Source organism: Nyctibius grandis, chromosome 25 (assembly GCF_013368605.1).
Source record: "Nyctibius grandis isolate bNycGra1 chromosome 25, bNycGra1.pri, whole genome shotgun sequence".
Classification (NCBI taxonomy): Eukaryota; Metazoa; Chordata; class Aves; order Nyctibiiformes; family Nyctibiidae; genus Nyctibius; species Nyctibius grandis.
The window spans coordinates 7,340,493-7,363,527 of record NC_090682.1 but is presented as its reverse complement, the minus strand read 5'-3'; the positions used below and the strand labels follow the sequence as shown (position 1 = coordinate 7,363,527).

General features: G+C 69.6%; 1 protein-coding gene across 22 annotated transcripts; it reads right to left on the bottom strand.

Annotated features, from left to right (window-relative positions):
• Positions 1-299: 299 nt before the first annotated feature.
• On the bottom strand, positions 300-23,035 carry PHLDB1 (pleckstrin homology like domain family B member 1). Of its 22 annotated transcripts, XM_068418431.1 has the most exons (27): positions 22,946-23,035; positions 21,700-22,542; positions 17,214-17,315; positions 16,660-16,783; positions 16,410-16,580; positions 14,552-14,677; positions 12,036-13,138; positions 11,037-11,279; positions 10,827-10,964; positions 10,563-10,700; positions 8,511-8,639; positions 7,105-7,260; positions 6,883-6,993; positions 6,629-6,718; positions 5,847-5,969; positions 4,900-5,037; positions 4,221-4,376; positions 3,628-3,795; positions 3,174-3,290; positions 2,959-3,097; positions 2,724-2,768; positions 2,010-2,301; positions 1,814-1,904; positions 1,586-1,732; positions 1,211-1,430; positions 971-1,056; positions 300-706 (listed from the first exon to the last, which is right to left on the bottom strand). In XM_068418431.1, the coding sequence occupies exons 2-27, from the start codon at positions 21,943-21,945 to the stop codon at positions 566-568; spliced, it is 4,740 nt and encodes a 1,579-aa protein (XP_068274532.1). In that variant the 5' UTR covers positions 21,946-22,542; positions 22,946-23,035; the 3' UTR covers positions 300-565. The 22 variants fall into 22 exon arrangements, with proteins under 22 accessions (XP_068274532.1, XP_068274536.1, XP_068274537.1 ...); XM_068418435.1 differs by lacking the exon at positions 22,946-23,035 and having other exon boundaries at positions 2,959-3,076; positions 21,700-22,903; XM_068418436.1 differs by lacking the exon at positions 22,946-23,035 and having other exon boundaries at positions 2,959-3,052; positions 21,700-22,903.

Sequence of the window (23,035 nt, the reverse complement as noted above, 5' to 3'; positions counted from 1 at the left end):
CCGGCGCGTCCCATTGGGCCACGTCAGGGGAAGCCGGAAGCGGGCAGGCCGAGAGCTTCGCTCCTATTGGCCGAAGCCGCCAGAGGCGGGGCAAAAAAGGAGGCGGGAGAGCCGTGAGCAGTGGCGTCATACGCACGCATGCGCGCGCAACCTTACGGCGCCCAACCCACATGCGGCCCAAATCTTGCCGGCGCGCGCCGCCTGGCGGACGAGCCGCGAATCGTCGCCACCAAACCCGACCCCATCGCCCCCTCCCCACTCTCCAGCGTCCCCCCGCACAAAGCTCCGGCACCGGCGGCTCTTTGGCAGCTCTTTATGTTTCAGCGCTTTGATACATTTCCGTAAACTTACTTCGTTTTTAAAAAGTCAACATACAAAAAGAATCGCCCCCTCTGCGGAGCAGGCGCCCCTCGGTGCCGCCCGGCGCTGGGCACAGCCTGGCTGCTCCCTGCGGCGCTCACAGCCCTGGGCACGGGGCGCAGCGGGGCCGCGGCCCCCGGGATCCTCCTCCTCGGGCTGCTCAGGAGTCTGTCACGCTGGCGGCTCGGGGCGCGCAGCACCCCCGTCAGTTCATGAACTGGGTGTACCCCTCGGCCCCGGTGACGATGACGTCCATCCAGATGCGCATGGCCTCGGCCGAGGGGGCCACCATGTAGTAGAGGCGGTCGTGGGTCTTGACGCAGAAGGTGAGCGCAGGGTTGGGGCTCTGCGGAGGAGAGGAGAGGAGGGTCAGCACACTGGCCCCCTCCACACAGCAGCGTGCCCCCCCTTCGCCCACCCACAAAGCTCAGCCCTGGGGTCCAGCCCGCGGCACGACGAGGAGCTGGCGCCATTAGGGGTAACAAACCACTCCGGGAGCATCCCCGGCCTGTGCCGCCCCTCTGCCTCCTGCCTGTGCGGCCAAGGGTGACGCGGGGGGACAGCAAGCGATGCTGGGGGGTCCCGGCGCACACCAGGGCCCGACTCTCACCTTTGCTGCGCTGCGGAGATGGTCGTAGTAAACCTCTTCGATGGCTTGGAAGTAGATAACGCCCTTCAGCTTCGTCTCGTGTTTATCTGCCCAAGGGAAGGAACCGGTGATGACTGTGGTGCTGCAGGCGATGGCAAGGGGAGGGGACAACGGCACGGGGAGGGGACAACGGCACGGGGAGGGGACAACGGCACGGGGAGGGGACAACGGCACGGGGCATGGAGCAGCGCAGCGACTCACCCACGTAGTAGGAGAGGGTGCGCTTCATGCGGTCAAAGACAAACCAGCGCTTCTTCCAAGACTTGATCTTGCCACCCATCTTGACCAGGTAGCCCTTGCACATCTTCTCCGTCAGGATGACGTGGTAGCAGGTGTCCACGCTGTGGCCCGAGGACTCGATGTGCAGCCGCAGGTCAAAATCCTCCTTACGGATGGGCAGGTACCGCGTCAGGGGACGAGCCTGGAAAAGCAACACAGCCCTGCAAAGCCCGCTGGCAGCACCAAGAGCCACGTCTCCCTGCCGGGACCCTGGAACACCTGCGGGGAGCTGGGTCTGCCTCGGTGGCCGAGCTGGCAGAGGAGACCCCGTGCCGGAGGGGACAGCCCGCCCCGTACCTGTGAGAAGTGCTTCTCCCGCAGCTTGACCTCCTTCTCCACCAGCTTCTGCCGCCGCGCGGTCTCGTCCTGCAGCCGGCGTTCCAGCTGCTCCCGGCGCCGGCGCTCGTCCTCCAGCGCCTGCTGCCGCAGCTCCATCTCCCGCTCCTGACGGCACACGTGGGAGCTCAGCCCTGGGGACTGGGGACCCGCTCCCCGGCCAGCCACAGTGCCCGTGTCCCCACTCACCCGGCACTCCATCAGACGCGACTTCTCCGCCTGCGCCTCCTTCAGCATCTTCTCCATCTCCTCCATCTTCCCCGCCTCCATCCCGCTGGCACTGCAAGACAGCCGCAGCTGCCATCCCAGCAGAAGGACCTGGAGCCAGCACCGTGGCCGGCAGAGCGGCTGTCCCTCCGGCCGCGGGAGCCAGCCCCGGGATTACCTGGAGAAGTTGTCGGGCGAGCAGGCAGAGTTGTTGCCGGTGGAAATGCTGGTCTCCACGCTGTCCGAGCTCTCCAGGCTGAGGGTGTCGTACGCGTGGTCCAGCTCCTCGGCCCGGGGCCCGACGCCGTGGGGGCGGTGGTGGTGGAGGATGGAGTGATGCACGAGCCCAGGGAAGGCGGCAGGGAAGGGGGGCTGCCCGTGCAGGGCTTCCCACTGGGACTGAGCCTCGGCGGCCGCTTTCTGCTTCAGCTCTGCCAGCCGCCGCTTCTGCTCCTCGATCACCTGCTGACCTGCGCCACGAGAAACGACGACACCTGAGTGCACCGCGCCCAGAGCCGCACCGTGGCGGGCGAGGGGACAGCGCGGGCAGGAGAAGACGCGGCAGGTGCTGCTGGAGCTGGGGAGGGATGGTGGGCGCAGAGGTGGGAGCCGCTGTCACAACTCCCGGTCGAGCACGGCAAGCAGCATGTGTCCGGGCAGGAGGAGGGGACTCGGGCAGCTGGGGGGGCACATGCGCCAGGCTGGCGGGAGCAGGCTGGGCAAAGCATTAGTGGGTTAGAGATGCACAGGGCTGTCCCTAAGCGGACGCCAAGAGGCACGCGGGGTCCTGGGCTGGTCACGCCCCGCCTGTGCATGGCAGAAGGTGCCAGCAAACAGCCATGCTGCTGCCTCCAGGCTGCTCTGGGCAGCCCAAGCCGCCCCACGTCTCTACCTGGTAGATCGCCCGTCTGCAAGGGCTCTGCTGGGAGCGGCTCGGCTGGAGACACGCCGTCGGGCAGAGGGGTCGGGAGGGAGAGGAGGGGAAAGCGAGAGACCGTGAGAGAGGCACTGCATCCCACCGGAGCACAGCCGCTGCCGCGCTCGGCCGGGCTCCCCTCTCCCTCGCCCGAGCGGCGGCGGGGGAAGCGCCTCCCCAAGCCCTGCCAGCCCGCAGAGCCGGAGCTTACCCTTCTGCTGCAGGGCCAGCTGGCGCTTGGTCTCGATGTCCTGCAGCGTGGCCGCCAGGTTGCGGGGCAGGCTGCCCGCCGGGCTGGGGGGGCCCTGGGCAGGACGGCAGGCGGTCAGCTGCGGGGACGGGGAAGGGGGCTGGCACCGGGCGTGCAGGAGCCACAGCCGGGGTGTCCAGGGCTGCGCGACGCCCAGCTCCCCGCGGCAGCCGTACCTTGGGCGAGGGGCTGCGACCCAGCACCGAGAGGTTGAGCTGTGAGGACGAGGGGGTCCCGCTCTTCATCCGAGGGGTGAGGGCACCAGCATCACCCTCCGTTTTGGTACGATAGACCTGGGAACAGAGACACAGAGGTGAGAGGGGCACAGGGGGGCTGCAAAAGCCCCCCTGGACAGATGGCTCTGCCGTTGACAGGGCTGAGCATTCCCTCCCCAGACCCTGCCCCTGCGTCGGTGCTGTCTTGGCAGGGGTGCGGGCAAGAGGAGGCAGCGGCTGCCGGCCCCAGGCGTGCTGCCCGCTGTGGGTCTGCTCTGCCCCTGCCCGCTGCGGCAGCCGGGTGCCTGGCAGCGCCCAGGGTGCGGAGCCGGCAGGAACGTCCCGGTGCTGCCCCGCTCCTGCCACGGCCGGCAGCCCCGAAGCCCGAGCCCCAGGGGCAGGGAGCCAGGATTACCTGGAGAGGCTTATGAGAGGAGTGAACTTTAGCTGGAAGCGGAGGAGGGGAAGAAGGAGGAGAGACAGAGGAGGAGGAAGTCTCAAAGCCAGCCATGACCTCCTGGTACCACTTCTCTAAATCAAGAGCCGGGAGCCACACGGGGCCCCCCGGCAGCTGCTGCCCCATCTGGAGAGAGACGCCGAGTGAGAAAGGAGGTAGGACGAAACGCAGCGAGATGGACAGACGCAGAGAGATAGAGAGGTCGGAGCATCCCTGCCTGCACCTGCGCCGCCCCCCCAGAGCGGGACCTGCAGGCCCCTGGGGATCCTGCTCACCCCCCGAGCCCTGGCAGCTCCGGCACCCCTGGCTGCTCACGGGGCCAGCGAGAACCGATGTAAGCGCCGGGAGGGCACCAAGACCCCCTGCCCTGCACCGCGGGCTGGGCAGGGCTCAGGCAGGCAGTGAAGCAGCAGGCTGGGCAGCGAGGGGTGGGCAGGCTGGCGAGAGCCCGGGCTGCTGCTCGGCCTCAGCCGCAGCTCACCCCTTCCCCTGCATCCCCATCACCTCCCGGGGAGAGCGCAGAGGCGGAGGGAGGAAAACGGGGCACGAACCTTTGCGGAGATGGAAGGAGAAGAGAGAGACGGAAGAGGAGGAGGAGGAGCGGCACAGCCTGAGGATGAAGGAGTCGGAGGGGCGCAGCCCAGCGGGGAAGCAGCAGGGGCGCGGAGGCCGCCCAGGATGCCCGAGAGCTGCTCAACGGTCACGTACTGGGCAGAGAGAAGCAGATTAAACTGGGAGAAGAGGGTCCAAGCAATGGCAAGCAGGCAGTGGGGAATGAGCGGGTGGCTCTAGAGCCCAAGAGGGTGCCATGTCCCCAGGAGGAAGGGCAGCTGGTCCTACCCACTGCCCCGGTGCTGGGCACCGGGTCAGGTCCCTGCCTGCTCTGCATCCTCCTCGCCTGGGGCTGGCAGCCAGGACTGGGTCCAACAGGCAAAGGGCCACCCTCCCACCCCGCTGGGCACCCGCTCTGCTCCCCAGCCCCGCTGCCGCCACCCCCGAGGGCAAAGCCCGTCCGCAGCAGGCGAGAAGTGCTCCCCTGTCAGGAGACCAGGTGGCTCCAGCCTCTGCTCCCTGCTCAGCTGCAGCCAGACAAGTCCCCCAGCCCCAGAGAGAGGTGAGCTCCAAGCACCAGGGCACACGGGGAGGCCACGGGGCCTGCAGCATCCTCGCTGCCCGGGATGCGGGCGGCAACCCAAGGGAGCAAACCCGAGCATGCTCTGGAGCGGGTACCTCATCGGCTGCGGGAGGTACAGCAAGCAAGAAAGAGCGCTGAGCGGCAGCAGGGCCAGCAGCAGAAGCTTTAGTGTCCGGGCTGGGGCCGTGCGCATTGCTGCAGAACCTGAAAACGTCAGACAGCCTCATGTACTCCTAGAAATCCACGGCGGGGGAGAAGGAGGAGAGTTAGACCCATGCGCTGGCACCGCGGTGCTGACTGCACAGCGGGAGCAAACCTCCCTGCATGCACATGCCCCGCGGCCGCCTGCCCAGCCCTTCCCTGCCCCGCTGCCCTCCTGCCCGCGGCTGCCCCGGTGCACGGCACCGCACGGCCGGGGGCTGCCCGAGCTCCCGCCTCGGGCGCAGCTCTGCTGGGCGCAGGCTGGGGACAGAGGGCTGCAGCCTGCCCTGCCGAGGCCCCAGCGCCTTCCGCCGTTCCCATCACCCAGATCTCGGGGTCCCCCCGGGGGCCCCAGCCACAAGCCCTCCCCGGTGCGACAGCACTGGATGAGGCACCTCGAGCTGCTCCGAGCCAGCTTAAAATCCACTTCCTCACCCCTTCTGAACCAAACACACTAAAGCCGGGGACTTGCTCTCTTTTTTGGGGAAGCCAGGCTAGTAGGAGCCTAAAGGGTGGTGTCAGGAGGTGCCCAGCCAGCGGGTAAGAGGTGGGCAAGGGGGAAGCACAGGGATGCCTGTGCCACACGGTGCTGTGCTGGGGCTAACACCGAGGCCAGTGGCAGGACCCAGGATGCCCGGTGGGTGCAGAGTGAAATCGGGGTCTGAGTGTTAATGAGCGCAGCCGCTGGAGAGCTGAGAACTGCCCCAGCCGTGGCACCTCAGCGTGCTGCTGCGGGGAACGTCCTGCTGCCCCGAGGTGAGGTTAGTCTGCGTAAGGGGTCTGGGGGCGGCTCGGCCGAGGAGGGGGCAAGCAAGCAAGCACGTGCAGTTAGTCCTGTTACCTCTTGTGCCTTGGGGTAGGAGCGGGAGGCAGGAGAAGCTAAGGAGGCAGCCGCTGCTGGCAGGGGGCTCAGGGGCTTAGTTCCCTCCAACAGCTCATAAGGCTCTGAGATATGGAGGGTCTCCTGTTGGAGGGTAAAGACCACGTAGGCAAGGCGGGCCCAGGCAGCACGGTGGCAGCAGCAGGAGCCCCACTGCGGCCAGGCACAAGGGGACTCTGCCACCCTGCCCCTCTCCCCAGCAGCGGGTCCCCGAGGGCATCGTGGCTCTGGCTCCCCGTTCAGAGCCATGAGCAAGGCAGTGGGGGGACCAATCCCACCTAAAAGCCTTTGGACACAAATTGGAAGGAGTCCCCCGTACCGGCACCAAGACAGCCCCGTGTCTGCTCTCTGGCAAGGACGGGACGCCAGGCAGTGCCTGCCCCGGCTGCTCTGCAGCCGCGCTGAGCCCTTCCCTCACGGGCACTCGCAGCCCTTGCCGAGCTGCCTGCTAGAAGCCCGGACTGCTCTGGGGCTCCTGCCGCACCCGAGCAGCCTGGCAGGGAAGATGCTGCTGCTCTCAAGCCCAGCTCTGTGGCATTTCCCTCCCTCCCAACCTGGCAATGGTCTCTGCAGCCCGTGAAGAGGCTCTGAGTGGCCGGGAGCACCCAGCTCCAGCCGGAAGGCACTTGGGAGCTGCCTGCAGAGCAGAGCTTGCGGTGCACCAGGCTCATCCCCGCTGGCAACAGCAGCTTGGGGTGGCACGAGAGAAACCCTAGGGACCATAACCCCCTCTCCCCACTTACCTCTCTGAGAGCTGAGGACATTTTGGGGAAGCTCCTGCCACCTGTGATGAGCTGGTATCGCCTCTCCAGAGACACGAGCTTCTCCTTCTCCTGATTGCGGGGTGACAGAGAGAGCAGAGACAGCTGATGGTAACTGGCACCCCGTGCTCACCCCGACTGTCAGCACCTCAGCAAGAGCCAGTGCGACCTCACCCCCTGCCTCGGGCACCCCCAGGGTCAGGGAGTGCACATCAACCCCCCGATCGCTGCATTACCTTCTGCAGGAGCTGCAGGACGCCGTTCCTCTCCCTGGCCAGGCGCTCGGCCTCCTGGGCGCTCTGCAGCCGGACCTGGGCAGCCTGGGCATCCAGGGCAGCCACCCGCTCCTGGGGAGCGGGCAGCAGGGGTGAGCTGGCTGCCAGAAAGCCGCAGGGCTCACCCGGGGCCGCAGGGCACAGCCTGGCCACGCCGCACCCGCTGCCCCCCTCCGCCCCTACCTTCCTGCGGGCGATGCTGCGGTGGCACTCGGCCCGGCTCTGCAGGAGCTGCTGGCCCCGGGCCTCGCGCTCCTCCTCGAGGCGGCTCTCCCGCTCCAGCTGCTGGAACTCCAGGTCCTCAAACAGCTTGGCCTCCGTCTCCAGCGCCTCCGCCTCCTTCGGACACACAAGGGCACGGCGGATCACTCCCTCTGGACGGGCACCTCGGCAGCCCGCAGGCAGGTCTCCCGCAGAGAAGCCTCCTGCCATGCCCCCACGTCCCGCTGGTGCTGGCCAGGAACGGGAACCCGTGGCAAAGCCTGCTGCCGGTGCCCTGTGCAGACGGGCAGCCTTCCCTCCTGCTCAGCACCAGCGACATGGGAGACACCGACAGCCTCTGCCTGGCTGAAGGAGGCGATGGAGGCGCCGGGCACCGGCCAGGTCAGAGCCGCCACCCCTGTGAGACGAGGAGCTCGCCGCGGCCGGGGGCTTCACACAGCCCTCGGAGACTGGCTGCCCCCGTGGAACCGCGCTCAGGCCGGCACCGTGCCCTGCCGGGCGCCAAAACGCCACGTGCTGGAGTAACCAGCAGCACACGGCCCCGCGTCACCGAGCTGACGGGCGCAGAGCCCCCACGACAAACACCTGCGCGTCCTCCCAGCCTTCGGGCACCGACCGCACACGGCAGCACTCAGCTCAGGTCTGCCGGTGCCGCCCCGGCAGCAACCGCACCGTGCTCCCCGCGGGGATGCGTTTCACCCTGCTCCAGCAGCAGGGCAGCCGTCGCCACTGTGGCACGGCACAGCACCACCAGCACGGTGGCTACCGAGGGCTCCCGAGGGCTCCCGTGCACCGGAACCAGCCCATCGCCAGCCCTGCCCACCGCACGCCGGGACCTGCATCCAACAACACGGGGGTGCTGCCCCGAGCAGGCTGCAGCAAGGCAGGTTTATCTGCACGGTGAGGACCGGGCAGGCGCCGGCCACGGGCTGTGGAGGGTCGGCCACCACCGGAAAATACCAGATAATGGGGAAAAATGCTGCGGACCGGCAGTGACCCAAACCGACAGCACCGCATACATAAACGCTCACGGGAAATAGCTGGAAGCAGACACAGGAGGACCGGGCGGTCCCCGAGGCTCCCCAGCCTGCCCTCCGCTGCGGGGCAGGGTCCGGGCTCGCACCCCGCCCGGTCCAGAGGAGCACGGTGGCTCCGCGGCAGGGGCAGCCCCGCGCTCTGCCGAGCCAGCACCGCGCCCCGGGCCCGGGCGAGCGGCAAGCTTACCAGGACGGCGGAGCCCGGCGCCTGCCGCCTCCAGCCCGGGTGCGACGCTCCCAGTGCAGCCCCGGCTGGCGGGGAAGAGCTGGCCTAAGCTGGAGCGCAGGGAGCTGGGCCACGGTCCGGGAGGGGTGGGGGGAGACACTGACCCTTCGCATCTGCTCCCGCAACGGCTCCCGCATTGACTCGGGGCACTTAGCAAGGTGGCTCTTCGACTCATGGTAAAGCACCCGGAGTTGCTCTAGCTCCTTCCTTTCAGCATCAACCTTTGCCCTTTCCTGAATCAGGGGAGAACGAGACAAAACCAAAAAAAAAAAAAGAAAAAGAAAAGAAAAAGGAGAAAAAAGAGAGAGAAAACACACTTCTCAAATCGGCGCCATGCAGGGGCTGCGGAGTTAGAGAGGGGCTCAGCTGGAGAAAGAGGGTGCCCGTGGGGACGAGCATCACGGCATCTACAGAGGGATGGAGAGAGCAGCAGGCACGGGGACCCAGGCTGGGTGGTGTTAGAGGGGTTATGGCAGCCCTCGACCTCAGCCTCGCGTTTCCGTGCCAAAAGACCCACTTACAGGAGCAAGATCGATGCTCACAGCATGGGTAAAGTCACCCTGATCCTGCAAACAGCTGCACCATGTGCACCTTCCGAACAAGCGCTAACTAGCTTTGTTAATTGATGCTCGCCACCTGGGATGCTCCCAATTAAGCACAGCAGGTCCTGTATGCAGGCTGGGGGACCACAGACCACCCCTCTCCATCAGGAGACGGCGGCCTGCGGGACGGCAGTGGAAATGGGGGACTGAGGTCCAACCCTGCTGCCAGAGCTGCTCGGGCTGCACCGAGTCAGCGGCAGAGCAGACGCTTGCTCCCGGCCCCAGAAGGAGGGAGAAGCATCCCCAGTCCTCCCTTCATGGCCACAGGAGCAGCACGACGGAGGACAGCGACACGGGGCTGGCGCAGGGGATCACCTCCCACAGGTCTGGCAACCCCATAGGGGGCTAGGTGTTGGGAAACGCAGGCTGCTCCATGCTGAGGCAGCACGGGGACATGGGGATCCACGCAGGGGGACACGGGGGGACACGCCGGGGGGAGACAGGGCTGGCACAGACAGACGCCCTGGGACAGGGGCTGCAGGGGGCCCGGGGGACTCCCAGGCATGCAGCGATGTCAGAGGTGCTGGCAGACTTCAGAGCAGGCACCGTTAGTGCAATTAGTGCAGGCTGGTTAGGACAGGGGGTGGTTAGGCCAGCAGAGAGGCTGGGAGGGGGACTGCCCTGTGCTCCTCTCCTGGCTCTGCACGACGCTGCCCCCACCTAAAGACGACGCCTGCAAAGGGCTGGAAGACCAAAACCAGAACAAAACCCATAAACACCATGGGCGCACGGCTGGCAGGCGCAGAGGGCAGCTCTGCCTGGCCACGGGCAACTGAACAGCCCAGGCACCTCTGGCCACGGGGCCGGCGAGACCCCCAGGGATGCCATCATGGCACCACAGAGCTGCCGGCAGGCCCCAGGCACAGCTCGCCCAGAGCCGTGCCATGCTGACCGCGAGGCTGTGGGACAGCTGGCAACCAGCAGCCAGGACGAGCGTGCCACACACACAGTGGCACGGGTGCCTTCAGGCACGGCAGCAACTGCACCAAAGAGGACTCCAGGGGAAGGGGGCTGGGACCCCGTCCTCAGCCACCGAGCCCAGTGGAACACCCGCAGCAACTTCCCGGCCACCTCCACCAAGCTGAGCGCTACGGCGGCGGCCGCCATCGTGCGTCAAGACGCCCCGACGGGCAGCAGAGCGGGGGGACTCGCCACAAGACACAGCCCCCCGGCAAAGGCAGGGAGAGGGGAGCACTGATGCCCCCACCCCGGGGCCGGCACTGCCTGCTGCAGGCAGCAGCCATCCGGCAAAGCTCCGCGCCACGCAGCCGCCCTGCCAGACCCCGCCGGCGCGGCGGCCGGCGGCCGAAACGCACCCCAAACGTCAGTTCTGCCCTCCTTGGGCAGGGCTGCGGGACCAGTCCCAGGCAGACGGACAGACAGACGCCTCCACAACGCGAACCCAGAGGAGATGCTCCTCAATGCCTTCACAGAGCCCGGGGACAGAACGTGTCCCCAGGGGAACGCCGCAGCACGGGGCAGCGTGACGCAGGCTGCCAGCACTGGGGTGGGCACCGCGCAGCCCACGCCAGGGGAGCCCTGCCCGGGGCTCACCTTGTCCCGCTCCTTCCGGATGCTGGCGTCCAGGCTGGAGAGCTTCTCCTGCAGCTGCTGCGCCGCCTCCTGCTCCTGCCGCAGCCGCGCCGCCTCCGCCTCCCGCTCGCCCTGCAGCAGCGCCCGCTCCATCTCCGCCTGCGCGGGCACGGCCACGTCAGGACGGCTGCCCCGGCCGGATCCAGCTCGTGCCCACGGGACCGGGCGCTGGCTGGCGAGGGCAGCGAGCCGCGGGGGACCCGTTGGGGTGCCCCGTCCCCTCACCTCTCGCGACGTCTCCTGCAGCTGCTGCTCCAGCTCCTTGAGGCGGCCCTTCAGCTGGTCCAGGCGGCCAAGCACGCCGGCGCGCTCCTCCTCCAGCCGCTGCGCCTCCTTGGCCCGGGGGCCTGCCAGCTCTTCGTGCTGTGGGGAGGACAGGTTGGCATGGCGCAGCACGGTGTGGTGTGGCACGGCATGGCACGGCCGTCCCCTCACCTCGTGGTGGGTGCTCTCCGTGCTGCTGCACTCCTCCTTCAGGTTCTCCTCGTCTGACCTCTCCAGGCTCTCCCTCTGCCGCAGCTCTTTGGTGGCGTGGCCCAGAGCCACGGCACCCCTGGGCACGCGCCGGCCAGCATCCGCCTCGCCAGCCAGGAGCTGGTGCACGTCGCCCGGCTCGGTGCCGTCTGTCTTGGTGTACTCGGCACAGAGGTTCAGGATGGTCTCCAGCCGCTGCCGCTCCTGCAGGGAAGAACAGTCAGTGCGGTGCCCGTCCCGGCACATGCCGCCACCAGCACCCGCAGGGCCCCGTGCCAACGGTGGGCACCGGGATGCAGGCTTGCTCCTCGCCCTGCCCACGGGCTGGGGACATGGCAAAGCCCGACGCAGCCCACCCCGGAGCCAGGCATGCAACGTGCCGGGAGAGGGGACAGGCTAATTACAGGCGGCCGCGCCGGCGGCCGAGCAGCTCCGCTATTTCCAGGCGGTGACTCAGGCCGCCCGCGCCGGGCGTGAGTCAGGGCTGAGCAAACAGGGCTCCGGCGGCGCAGCCCCCGGGGCCGGCAGATGCACGGGGCAAACCCCACCCAGGCAGCTGCCGGCTCTATAAAAACTCCATCCACCCTAAATATAGATGCAGTGCCCACAAAGCCACGGCCCCGTCGCCGGCAGACGCGGCCCTGGCAGGGCCGGACGAGACGTGGACGGTTTTGCAAAGCCGGGGCGGCACAACTCCAGCCGCAGCCCCACGGAGCTGTGCCGACCCCGCGGGCTTCCCCGGGCTGCTGCGAGCCAGGGGCTTTGTGCTCCCGGAGAGCGGCCATGTGCCGACGGCCGCTCCTGGCCGTAATCCCCCAGATAAGCCGGCAGCCTGGCAGCTGCAGCAAATCCCCGAGAGGCAAGGGCCGGGTTTTAAAGCAGCAAAAGCCAAAAGGCATTTGCAAAGAGGGCATCCCACGGTGGAACACGGTCCCGCACCCCCCGGGCCCCGGGTCTCACCAGGCGCTCCATCTCCTGCTCCCGCACCCGCTCCTGCCGCTGCCGCCGGTGGTACTCCAGCAGCTCGTCCTCGTTGTCGCTGATCTCGGTGATGCTGTTCTTGCGCTCCCGCAGCCCCGCCGGCGGCCGTGGGTCCCCCAAGGGCTTCCTGGGGGCGCGGGGGCTCTGCCGGGGCGAGGGCATGGCCGGGGAGCCCAGCCCGTACACCGGGCTCAGGCAGGTGCCGAAGCTGGGGCGGCGTGGGGGGGTCTCCGCCGGCAGTGGGGGCGAGGGGCTCCCAGCACCCCTTGGCTCCTCCAGGCCCTTGCGCCTGGCGCGGGGACTGCCGGGCACCTCCCTGCCCAGCCGGGGCTGCGGGGAGGGGGCGTCAGGGGCTGCCCGGGGGCTGGCGGCCCGGCGTGACAAGGAGGGGCTCAGGGGGGGCAGCTCCCGCATGCTCTCCATGTTCCTCCGGGCCGCCCGCGGGCTCTCGGGGGGCTGCAGCCGGGCCTCTGGGACTGCCCTGCCGGCGGGCTGCCGGCTGGGGGCCGGGGGGTCCCTGAAGGGGCTGGGGGGCCGCTCCTGCAGGGCTGCCCGCGGCCGCGGTGCCGCCCTGGGGGTCAGCCGGGGGCTGCCTGCCCGGTGGTCCCCGAGCCTCTCAGCTGGCCACGGCTCACCGGGACCCCCACCGGGTGGGGGGGGCGGGCGCTGGGGGGGTGGCTGCACAGCATGGTTGTAGCTGGAGGAGCGGAGGGGGACGAGGGGGGGCACGGCTGGACCCTGCTCCTGGCTGCTGGGCGAGGGGCTGGTGTAGCCACCGCTGCTGGCTGGGGAGGAGAGCGGGGAGAAGGGGGGGGAGGCATTCTCGTAGCTGGAGCCCCCCGAGGCGGCCCCGGGGCTGTGCGGGGGGGACAGGAGGCAATGCCCGCCCCCATTCACCACAGAGGAGAGCGGGGACCGGCCGCGGGTGGGTGGCTTCTTGCCAGAGGGGGACACCGGCTCCTCCAGCACCAGCGAGTCCATGATGTCCTGCAGGTCCTTCTCGATGGAGCTGACGAGGGAGCTGTGGCTGGGACACCCACGCTCAGCCGGCTGGCGGCCGCCGTTCACCAGGGCCTCGGGCTCTGCAGGGAGACATGGGAGCAGGCATCAGTGTGGGAGGACCCCCTCACAGCCCCTCCCGGGCTGGGGTCTCAGGGAGCAGCCCTGCACCAGCCCTCCCCGCAGCCCGGCAGAGCCAGCGCCGGGTCGCAGCTCCTCTCCCCCTCACGCCAACGCCACCGTTCCCGCGCCGGGCCAGGGAGGAGGCCTGCATCCCGCCGGCCCCATCACCACGGAGACAGAAACCTGATAGCGCAGCCCAGCCGCCTGCTCCGACATCCCTGCGCCGCGGGCAGCTCCCGGCCCCGCTCCCTGGGGAGCGGCTGCCCACGCCAGCCGCCGGTGCCCACCGCTCGTCCCTGGCACGCTCCGGCACCCCAGTGAGGGGGCAGAGACGCGACGGCCAAAAGCCACCAAGCGCAGACCCACGGCGCATCTGGACCCACCGCCACGTCGCCCGCGTCCTCCCCGCGCCCTCGGCTGGGCCTGCCCCGTCCTCCCGGCGCAGCACCGATGTGCCTGTCACTCAGGGGACGAGCTAATAGTGGCAGGCGCGGAGCCCGGCCAGGACGGCATGCCACCCGGGCTGCGTCACCCCCTGGCACCCAGCGGCTCCCCCGCAGCAGCCAGCAGCACCTCCGCACCCAGAGAGATGTGCTGCAGCCCTGCCCGTGCGATCCACCCAGTCCCGCAGGGCAGAGAGTCCTGGGACAGCGGCCACGGGACGCTCCGCAGTCACAGGATGCTCCGCGGCCACGACACCTCCCCACGTCCCTCCTCCCGTCCCCCAGCTGCAGGGCGCCGCTGCCTTCCCGGCACACACGTGGCACGAGGAGGCTGCCAAGCTCCTCTCCCTGTGCCAGGACGTGCCGGTCGGGGCAGGGAGAAGGGCTGCCAGCCCAGGGACCGCTGCTGAGGGTTCAGACACCCCCGGGAGCCGGGTGCAGCGCCGGACCTCTGCGCAGGCACTCGTCCCATCAGCCTCACAGACAGGCAGACACAGCAAGATAAGCAGCTGGCGAGATGGAGGACTGCAGCCGGGGAAACGGCCTTCGCAGCCTCTGCCTGGCCGCTCCAGCACGTAAACATCGGTTCCAAGGCAGCCGGGGGGGCCCCGCGCATGCTGCATCCCTGGCACGGGCCGATGGCAATGCCTCTGCCATGGCCAGGGTGGGCAGAGGCAGGAGCCCTGCATCACCGCCCTTGCAATTACCCTCATCCAAGGCGATATTAATCATTAACAAACACCAGCGCAGCTGCCGTGCCGAGTCAACGGCCGGCACATCCGTGGCCGAGCACGAGCCCCGCTGCCGAGCACAGCAGCCTGGGCAGGACAGGGCTGGGAGAGCATCGCGTGCCGGGAAGGCTGGCGGCGTGGGACGGGCAGTGCCCCGGCGTCCCCAGCGTCCCACCTGGGACAAGGGGGGCTCACCTACCTGCTGACAGCCCGTAGAGAGTCGCCGGGCTCCTGCTCCCCGCCGGGATCATGCTCTTCATCCACTTGGCCTCGGCAGGGTGGTTGAAGCGGAGGAAGGTGGCCTGGCCCAGGCAGATGGTGCACCCTGAGGAGAGAGGGGAGAGGGCTCAGCAGCCGGCACTGGCTGTGCCAGACCAGCGCAGGCAGGCAGCCGGGTGCTGCCCGGCCCCGCGACGCGTCCCCAGGAGGGGAGCGGGCTCCTGCCGTCAGCAGCGGCTTAGGGGCGGCTGAAATCCAGGTCACCCCCAGCAGCTGCGGGCAGCGCAGGCACAGCTGGGGTCCCCGCCGGGGCCGAGCTGCCGCGGGGGAGCTGGCCGCGCTCCAAGGCCTGCGTGGCTGCCAGCTGCAGACAAGACAGCTCCTGTCCCCGGCCGCAAAGCACCTTGTCTTAGCCCAGAGCAGCAGCCCTCCTGGGGGATGGCTGCCGAGGGGCCGACGGGGAGAGGCACGGCTCGGGAAGGGGAGCGGGGCCGTGTGCCGGCAGCGGGGAGCGGCTGGAAGGCTCCGTGCTGCAGACACACCCCGCTTTGAAGCGCCTGCCAGGGCCCCGGGGAGAGGCTCGCTCCGCACCGACAGCCGCAGCTGAAAATCCCTCGCCGGAGGGGACACGTTTTTTGGAGCCTGGCAGCCCAGGCTCACGGCAAGGCGAGCGAGAGGCCGTACAGACCAATGCCATCGCCGCCGTGGGTGCCCAGCTTCCTCGCCCGATGCCGGGGAGGGCAGGAGTCGTGGTCCCCGGCGGGGAGCACCCCAGCTCGCCCAGAGCATCCTGCTTGCCAGGCGGCGACGCCAGCACCTGGCCCGGCCATGGCTCCTCCAGCCCAGCCGCTCCCCCGGTTCGGGGCACCACCAACCTGTGCCTTGCCCGGCAGAGCCGTGCACCGCCGGGGCAAAGCGGGGTACCCCCCCCGCGCCCGCCTCGCAGCCCCGCAGCTCGGCCCGCTGTGCCCCTGCCCCGCGGTGCCCCTGCCCGCCGCCACCCAGGCAGCGGAGCCGGGGGCTCGGCTGGCCCCGGCACACCACGGCTCTCACCCCCCGCAGCCGTCGCGCCCCTTCTCCGGCGGCCCCCGTGGCCCCATTGTCCCCCGCGGGGACCTCGCGGCGGCGCCCACGCGGGTGGGGTCCCCGCTCCCCGGGGAGGGCCGGGGGAAGGCGCGGGGGGGCGGCCGCCCGGGGGGCACGGGGCTCTGCAGCCGCAGGGGGACGGGGAGCGCTCCCACCCCGCACCCCGGCGCGGACACGCCTGGCCCCGCCGCACTCACCGCGCCGCCGCCGCCGCCCGGGCAGCGCCGGCGCACCGCCCCCGGGGAGGGGCGACGGGCGGGCGGGGAGGGGCGACGGGCGGGCGGGGACGGGGCGGGCCGGGCCTCACCCTGCCCGGCCGAGGGTCCTCCGCGGGAAGCGTGATAGGGCCGTGCGCGGAGGGACCCGCGGCTCCCCCCGGTGCGGCCGTGTCGGGGGCGGGCAGCAGGTCCCGTCCCCTCGGCACCCCGGCAGCGGTGCCCCGGGACACCCCAGCTGTTTTCTCCCCTCCCAAACCCCGCTCAGCCCCACACCGCCTGGGGAAGGGGCGCGATGGCGGGGACCGAGCCCTGCCCGGCACCCTCCCGCCGGGGTGCCTCTCTCCCTCCCGACCTCGTGCGCTGCGCAGGCCCCGGGCACGCGGCACAGCCGGTGCCCAAACGGTGCCGGCTCCTGGCACAGAGGCAGGAGCAGCGCAGAGGGGACGCGCGAGCGCTGGGGGGATCCGCAAACCGACGGCACAACCGCGCCTGCGAACGCGGGGTCCCGCTCCGGAGGGGACCAGCCCGTCCTACCTTGGGTGAGGCGCGTGGGCCGCCGGAGCGGCACGCCGTCGATGGCGCAGGCGTTGCCGCAGGGGTGCAGGGTCAGCGTCCCCCGGGCGTTCTCGATGTAGCAGTGCTGGGGCGCCAGCCCGGGGCCCTGCAGGACGATGTCCCTCGCGGCCGTGCCGATGGTGGTCCTCCCTGTCGGCAGAGAGGGCAGGCGGCTCAGCGTCCCTGCTGCCGGCGTGCCCGCGGGGACCCCCCGGCAGCCGGCACCCACCTTCCTCCAGGGGCAGGAGCGTGATGGCGGTGCTGAGCCGGCCGCTGCCCAGGCTCACCAAGTGCGGCTTCTCCGTCTGCACCTTCAGCCCCTTGCCCGTGTCGATCAGGTCCAGGGGGCTGTTCTGCAGGAGGAGAGGGGAAGGATGCTCACAGCTCCCCTGCGCTGCCCACCGGGCTCGGGCTGCTCCGAAACAGCCGCGCACGCAGGCAGGGAGCGATGCCCAGGCACAGCCGCATGCAGGCAGGATGGTCCGGCAGCGGGATGCAGGAGCTGAGGGCTCCCTCCTGCCCATGCTGCCCGCTCCGGAGAGCGGAGGTGAGATGCCGAGGGAGCAGGAGATGATCCCTGGGGCTTGGGCTGTGTCTAAGAGGATCCGAGCTGCCAGCCACTTAGCTCAACTGGCTTTGCCACCGAGCCTGTAATCAGACTGGCATGAGGAGGGGCCAGAGGGCAGCGCCGGCCGCCCGTGGCGGGGCTGGCTGTGCAGGAGAAGGGCTCCCGGACGCATCCCCACGCTTCCGCACGGAGTTCCTGCGGCCACAAGCACTCACCTGGATGATGGTCTGGACTCTGCGGGCCGGGCTGGCTGGGATCCTGCCGGGTGCCTCCATGGTGCCCGCTCGGAGACGCCGGGTGCTCTCGGGCATGGGCTGCTGCCAGGAGAAACAGAGGATGTCAGCAGAGGCGACCACGCTGGGCACGGTGCTGCTGTATTCCTCCCGCACATCCCTGCCGGCAGCCTGCACGCCTGGCAGCCTGAGCACGAGCCGTGCAAACCCCACCCCACCCCAAACCGGCGTGTGCCAGCAAGGAGACTCCCCTCCCGAGCTCCCGTCTCCAGCCCCGCAGCAGCTGCCCGAGGCCAGCGCGCATCCCTGCCCGGCGAGGCACATGCCCTGGAAACCCGCACGCGCCAAGCGTCAGGACGGGACACGGTGCCAGAAGGAGCCGGCACGCTGGCTCGGCTCTGGGGAGGTGGCGTAGGAAACGCACACCCTGAACGCCAAGAGCGACGGGCAGCCGGACCCCGATGGCCGCTGCTGGACAAGGACACGTGAGCACAGCACCCACCTGTCCCAGCAACACCTGCCTGCCCGTGCACAGCCCGCAGCACGCACCTTTGCTCCTGCAGAGCCGGGCAGCAGCAGCACCTCAGGGTGCACAAGCCCGGCTGAGCGTGCCGCGTCCCTGCCTGCGCCCTGCCCGGCTGGCACGGCTGCTGCCGGCCCGAACAGCCCCGCGCTGCCGCTCTCCGCATGGGCAGGAGGCAGCCGGGGGAGGAACGATTTCCGTCACCCAGCGCTCACGCCACCGTCACAGCCCGGGATGCTCCGGGGTTACTAAATTTACCGTCTGCTGCTCCCCACGTCCCTCCCTTCCGCCCAGGCCTGGCCAGACGTGGCTTAACCCTTCCTGGGCAGTCTGGGGCAGTCGAACCGGGGAGCAGTCCCACCCCCGTTAAAGACCCCGGTCCTGGGGCAGCCAGGGGCACCAGGAGGAGCCCGGGGCTCAGCTCCCGGCAGCATCCCCTGTGGTCCCGCCAGCTCCGGCGTCCCCTGGGCCATGGACCCCCCCGGCTCGGCCAGCGCCGGGCTCAGCTGCGGGGGCGAGCGGGTGGCTATTACACACTGTGGAAAAAATGAAATACTGGAAAACACCAGGCGTGGGATCCAGGGCTGGGACGGAGCCCGGATGGCTCCGTGTGACACCGGGGCTGGCCGCCCCACCGCAAGGGCTCGGTGGGGACTGTGGCCATCCCGCGTGGGATGGGGGCAGCTCGGCTGGGACAAGGCGAAGCAGAGACGCGGTACCCCCCGAGCAGCTCCCCAGTGCTGGACTCCCCCTTTCCCTTACCTGCCACTCCGTCCTGACCCGGGTCCCAAGCGGGACCCTCCGCGGCAGCGTGCCCATGTCTGCCAGGCGCAGGGGGGCTGCGCTTCCCAGCATCTGGAGACCCCACAGCCCGGCGGAGCCCCTGCCCCTCGCCTGCACCCAGGCCCCACCACAATGTCCGGGAAGGAGGAAAAGCCAGGAGGGGCCGGGCTGCTGCATAGGAAGGGAGCGGGGCCAGGGTGGGATCCTGTGCCGGCGTTAACCCCTTCCCAGCATGGCTCCGCTGGGTGAGCATCGCCGGGGCACCCCCGGTCCCCCCAGCCAGGGGATCCGTCCCCACTCCTGCCCATCTGCTGCCAGAACTCGCTCTACCCGGCGCCCCCTGCTCCACAGGCAGCCCTGCCTGCTCATGGGCTGGGGGGGGACCCTGGCATCTGGCTGCTCCCCCATGCCCACCCTGCCCACTGATGGCCCCCGGCATCGCCCTCCGCCCCAGCGGAGCCCCTCACCTGGCTCCTCACCGCGCAGGAGACGCCTGCCGTCCCCCCAGCCCGTCCCTCGGGGGGTGCAGCCCCTCTCCAGCTGGCTCTGCCGGAGGAATGCGGGGCGGGAGCACGGCCGCCCCGGCCGGCGCCCCACCGCTGGGGCGGACAAGGCGGCCTTTCTTCTCCCGCCACCGCCTGCAGAACGCGCCGCTTGTTCCCGCCGTGGGAAGCGGCGAAGGCAGCAAATGCCAAGGGGTCGGGCTCGGTTACCGCCCAACAGCCCACGGCCCCCGTGCCCCCCGTGCACAGGGCTGCCCACTCGGTCCCAGCCTCCTGGAGGACAAAAGCCCCTTTCTTCTCCCGGTGCAGGCAGAGGCCTCACCTGGGAGGACGCCCAGCCCTGCCGCCACGGGGCCCCCGCTGACACCGGGCAGGCTGCACGCCGACACCCTGCCCTGCCACCACCATGCTCCCGGGGAGCCCCTGCACCCCGCTGCCCACCGGCTGCGACCCGCCAGCCTGCCTCCAGCCCACACGGGCTCCTGCCCAACCTCCTGCTGCCCACCGAGACCCGACCCAGGCACGGCACGACCTGCCTCGCACCCCGTCAGCATGGCTGGGTGCCAGCAGACCCCAGAGCCGCACTGTGTGCCGCCAGCCAGGGCACAACCAGGGCACGGCCAGCCCACGCTTGCGAAGGGCCGCGCCGATGCACCGGAGCGCAGCCTGGCACACTCTGCCACGCACCCCCAGGCCTGCCTGGGATGCAGCGCGCAAGGGGCAGCCCTACGGCATCCCACGGCATGGCCTTTCCTCCCCGCCCACGGCCGGGTGAGTCACGGAGGAAGCCGGAGCGGCCGAGCACCGCGCAGCATCGCAGCCTCCGTCCAACTTGGCTGCCTGCTCGCTCCCCATCTGCTAACGCGCTTAGGGCGCACTTACCCCTTCCCACACCCTCTGCCCCGGTAAACAGCCGGCCCTTCCACCGGCAGCTGGGAACGGGGAGCTCATCTCCAGCACAAAGCCAGAGGGGATCGAGGAGCCTGCTCCCGGCCGCTGCCTCCGAGCCTGCAGCCGCCCCACACCGAGCAGGGGAGACCCAGCCGGCCCCATCCCACCCAGGCGAGGGGCGGCGGGGGCTGCACCGCCGTTGCTGGGACGACGCAACGCTCCTGGCAAAAACATCCCCGTAAATCAGCTGCCAGACATCTCCGGCGGGAGCCGAGGAATCCCGGCCGCACCCGCTGATCTCAGCGCTCCCGGGAAGCGCTCCCGCACCGCCGCGGCACAGCTGCGCTCCGGCCGACGCTGCAGCCCGGCCGGCATCGCGCCTCGGGCTCCGCGGGCTGGGGGATGCCCGCCGCGTGCTCGGGCCGGGGAGGGCGCACAGCTCTGCTCTCCTGCACCCGACGCTCCCTGAAATGAGCCAGCTCCGAGGGCCGGCGACATTGTGCATGGTCCCAACCACTGCTCGAGCACCAAGCCCAGCATCAGCACGTGCCTCCGGCCACCACAGCACGGACAGGGAAACCACTGCCACTGAGCTCCAGGACCCGTCACAAGGTTGCACGATGGAGACTTACCCCTCAAAGCCCTCTCGTACCAAACGATGGCTTCTCATCTGCAGGCCAGAAGCTCGTCTCAGCTCAATGGGGAGCATCTGCAGCTCCTGCTAACAACAGCTCAGGGACCGTGGCACAGAATGGGTTTGGTGGGTCTCGGATCTGGTCCCTGGCACGAACCCATCACTAAGACGTGTGTTTGGAGAGGGGCAGGGGTGAGCCTCGCCTCTCCAAAATGGCCATCCCTCTTCTCCTTTCTGGCCACCTTGTCACACAAACCCGCGGCTCCATCACCCCGCACGGCACCCTGTCCGCTGCAGCCTCGCGCACGCCAACATAAAACCACATGGCAAACCCAAACACACGAGGAATGAACCGAAAAAGCCTCTGGGCAGCACTGCCCTGCTGCTGCCTGGTCTCCACGCTGCCTGCGGCACTCGGCCGAGGGATCTGCCCAGCTGCAGCCCCTGCCCGGTGCCTGAGGAGGGCTGCGGGCTCACAGGGCCACCGGAGGGGTGGGAGAGCGGGCGGCCCTTTGGCCCAGCAGCTGGAGACCTTCTGGGGCTGCCAAATTCCTCAGGTCTTTTGGCAGCGGCCGAAGGGGCCGTGGTGAGACCGTGTCAGCAAGCTGGAGTAAACAAGGTCCCGCCGCGGAGCGGGGTCCAGCCAGGCCAGCGCTGTTCCCAGGCTCCCTGAGAGGCGTCGGGGACGGCAGCGGCAGCCTGGGGCCAAGCGCCTTCTGCCCCTGCAGCCGCCCAAGGAGCCGCAGCAGGATTCGGGGACGCGAGAGCGTCCCACCAGGCCCAGCTGCTCCAGGGGCTCCCACAGCGGCGCAGACCACCGGCCCCGGCCCCGGCCCCCGGCCCACCCACGCACCCCACAGCCTTGTGCAACGCCGGCCTCAGGGCTGAGGGGGTTCTCCTGCTCTCCCGCCTGCAGCTCATTCCCCGCGCCCCCCCTGCGAGCCCCCCACCGCGGCCCCGGCCTGGCCCCAGAGCGGCCGGGGCAGCGCAGCCCCTTCCCCTCGCCCCCCCGGCTGGGGTCCCTGCGGGCCCGGCCGCCCCCGGCCCAGCCCCGCGGACCTCCCGAGGGCAGGGGCTGCCTGAGGGTCCCCCCCGCCCGCCCGGGGCCCCGGCCCCATCCCGGCCGCCGCTCACCTCGGCTCCGCCGCTCCGCCGTCCCGTCCCGTCCCGCCGCCGCCGCCGTCCTCGCCCCGCCCCGGCCCGCCCCGCGGGGCGGAGGGACGGGGCTGACCCCGCCGCCGGCTCCCGCGGGACCCAGAGCCTGAGCCGGTGCCTTTGACAAGACTTTATTGGGGTGAAGGCGGGGGGCTGTGTACACTGGAATGTGCTCGACGCCCTGGGCCAGTGGGCAGGGGTCACACCACGGGGGGCCCTCGGCATCGCCCTCCCACGAATTTAAGGGGGGAAAAAAAGCTCCTGGGATGCTTGAACTCACCTCGACTCCATTGCAAAATCATACAGACAAGCAACTCCCCAACACGACCGAGTTAACAGGATTCGTCACCTACGTCGCTAGGGAACGATGGGGTTCGCTCTCCCGCCCTCCCAGGACAGGATCCGGGGGGATTTCCTCTCTCGACGGAGGAGAGACCTCGAACTTCTTTGGCAGAGGAGCCCGTGGGAGCCAAGACACGCTCGCTCCCGCAGAAGGGCTCTCTCGGGAGCACGGTACACGTGTTTTTAGGGCATCTTGTTCCCACCTGCATGCTCGGGGCCTATGGCAGCAGCAGGGGTGCTCCCCTGCACGCCTCGCTGGTGGCCAGTGAAGCTGTTAGCCACAGGCCCCGCACCAAGCAGAGGAGATGAGTTTTGAGGGGAGCACAGCTCTGTGAGATGAGGCAAATAACGCCTGCGAGGCAGCAGCAGCAGGAGGAAGGGCTCTGGGACAGCAGACGCCACACGGGGGTGCTGCTCCCACTCGGGTCAGCCCCCCCATTTTCTGGAAACCAGCGTTGCCTTCTCCTCCATCCATGAGCCCTAATAAAGAACACGAGTTTGGTCCTGACAGGCCAAGTAACCCAGTCCCCACGGCTGCTTGCCCCGAGGCAGGCAAAGCCTTTGACCTCACCAGACACTGAAAGGGCCTCAGCAAGGACACGCAGCTGGTTCTAACCTAACTAAACTGTCTCCAAAGCCTGGCCTTCCTTCTGGAGGCTCTCCCCCTGCAGCAGGAGCTAGACACCCAGAGCCGCAGCCTGCCCTACCTCGGAGCCCTCTCCAAGCCAGAGAGGCAAACCCAGACACAGGCCCATCGCTGTACAACTGGGCTGGAGAGACAGCAGGAACCGTGCAGGGCAAAGGGACGGGAGCCCCGAGCCCCTCTTCCCCAACCTGCTCCCCTGCCACGACCCCCCCACCTCTGGAACCGAGGCCAACTCACTCCGCTTCTACCAGACAGAGGGTCCAGAGAAGCAAGGCGCCCCCACCACACGTTATCTTAATGCCTGCTTGCAGCAACGGAAACAAGAGT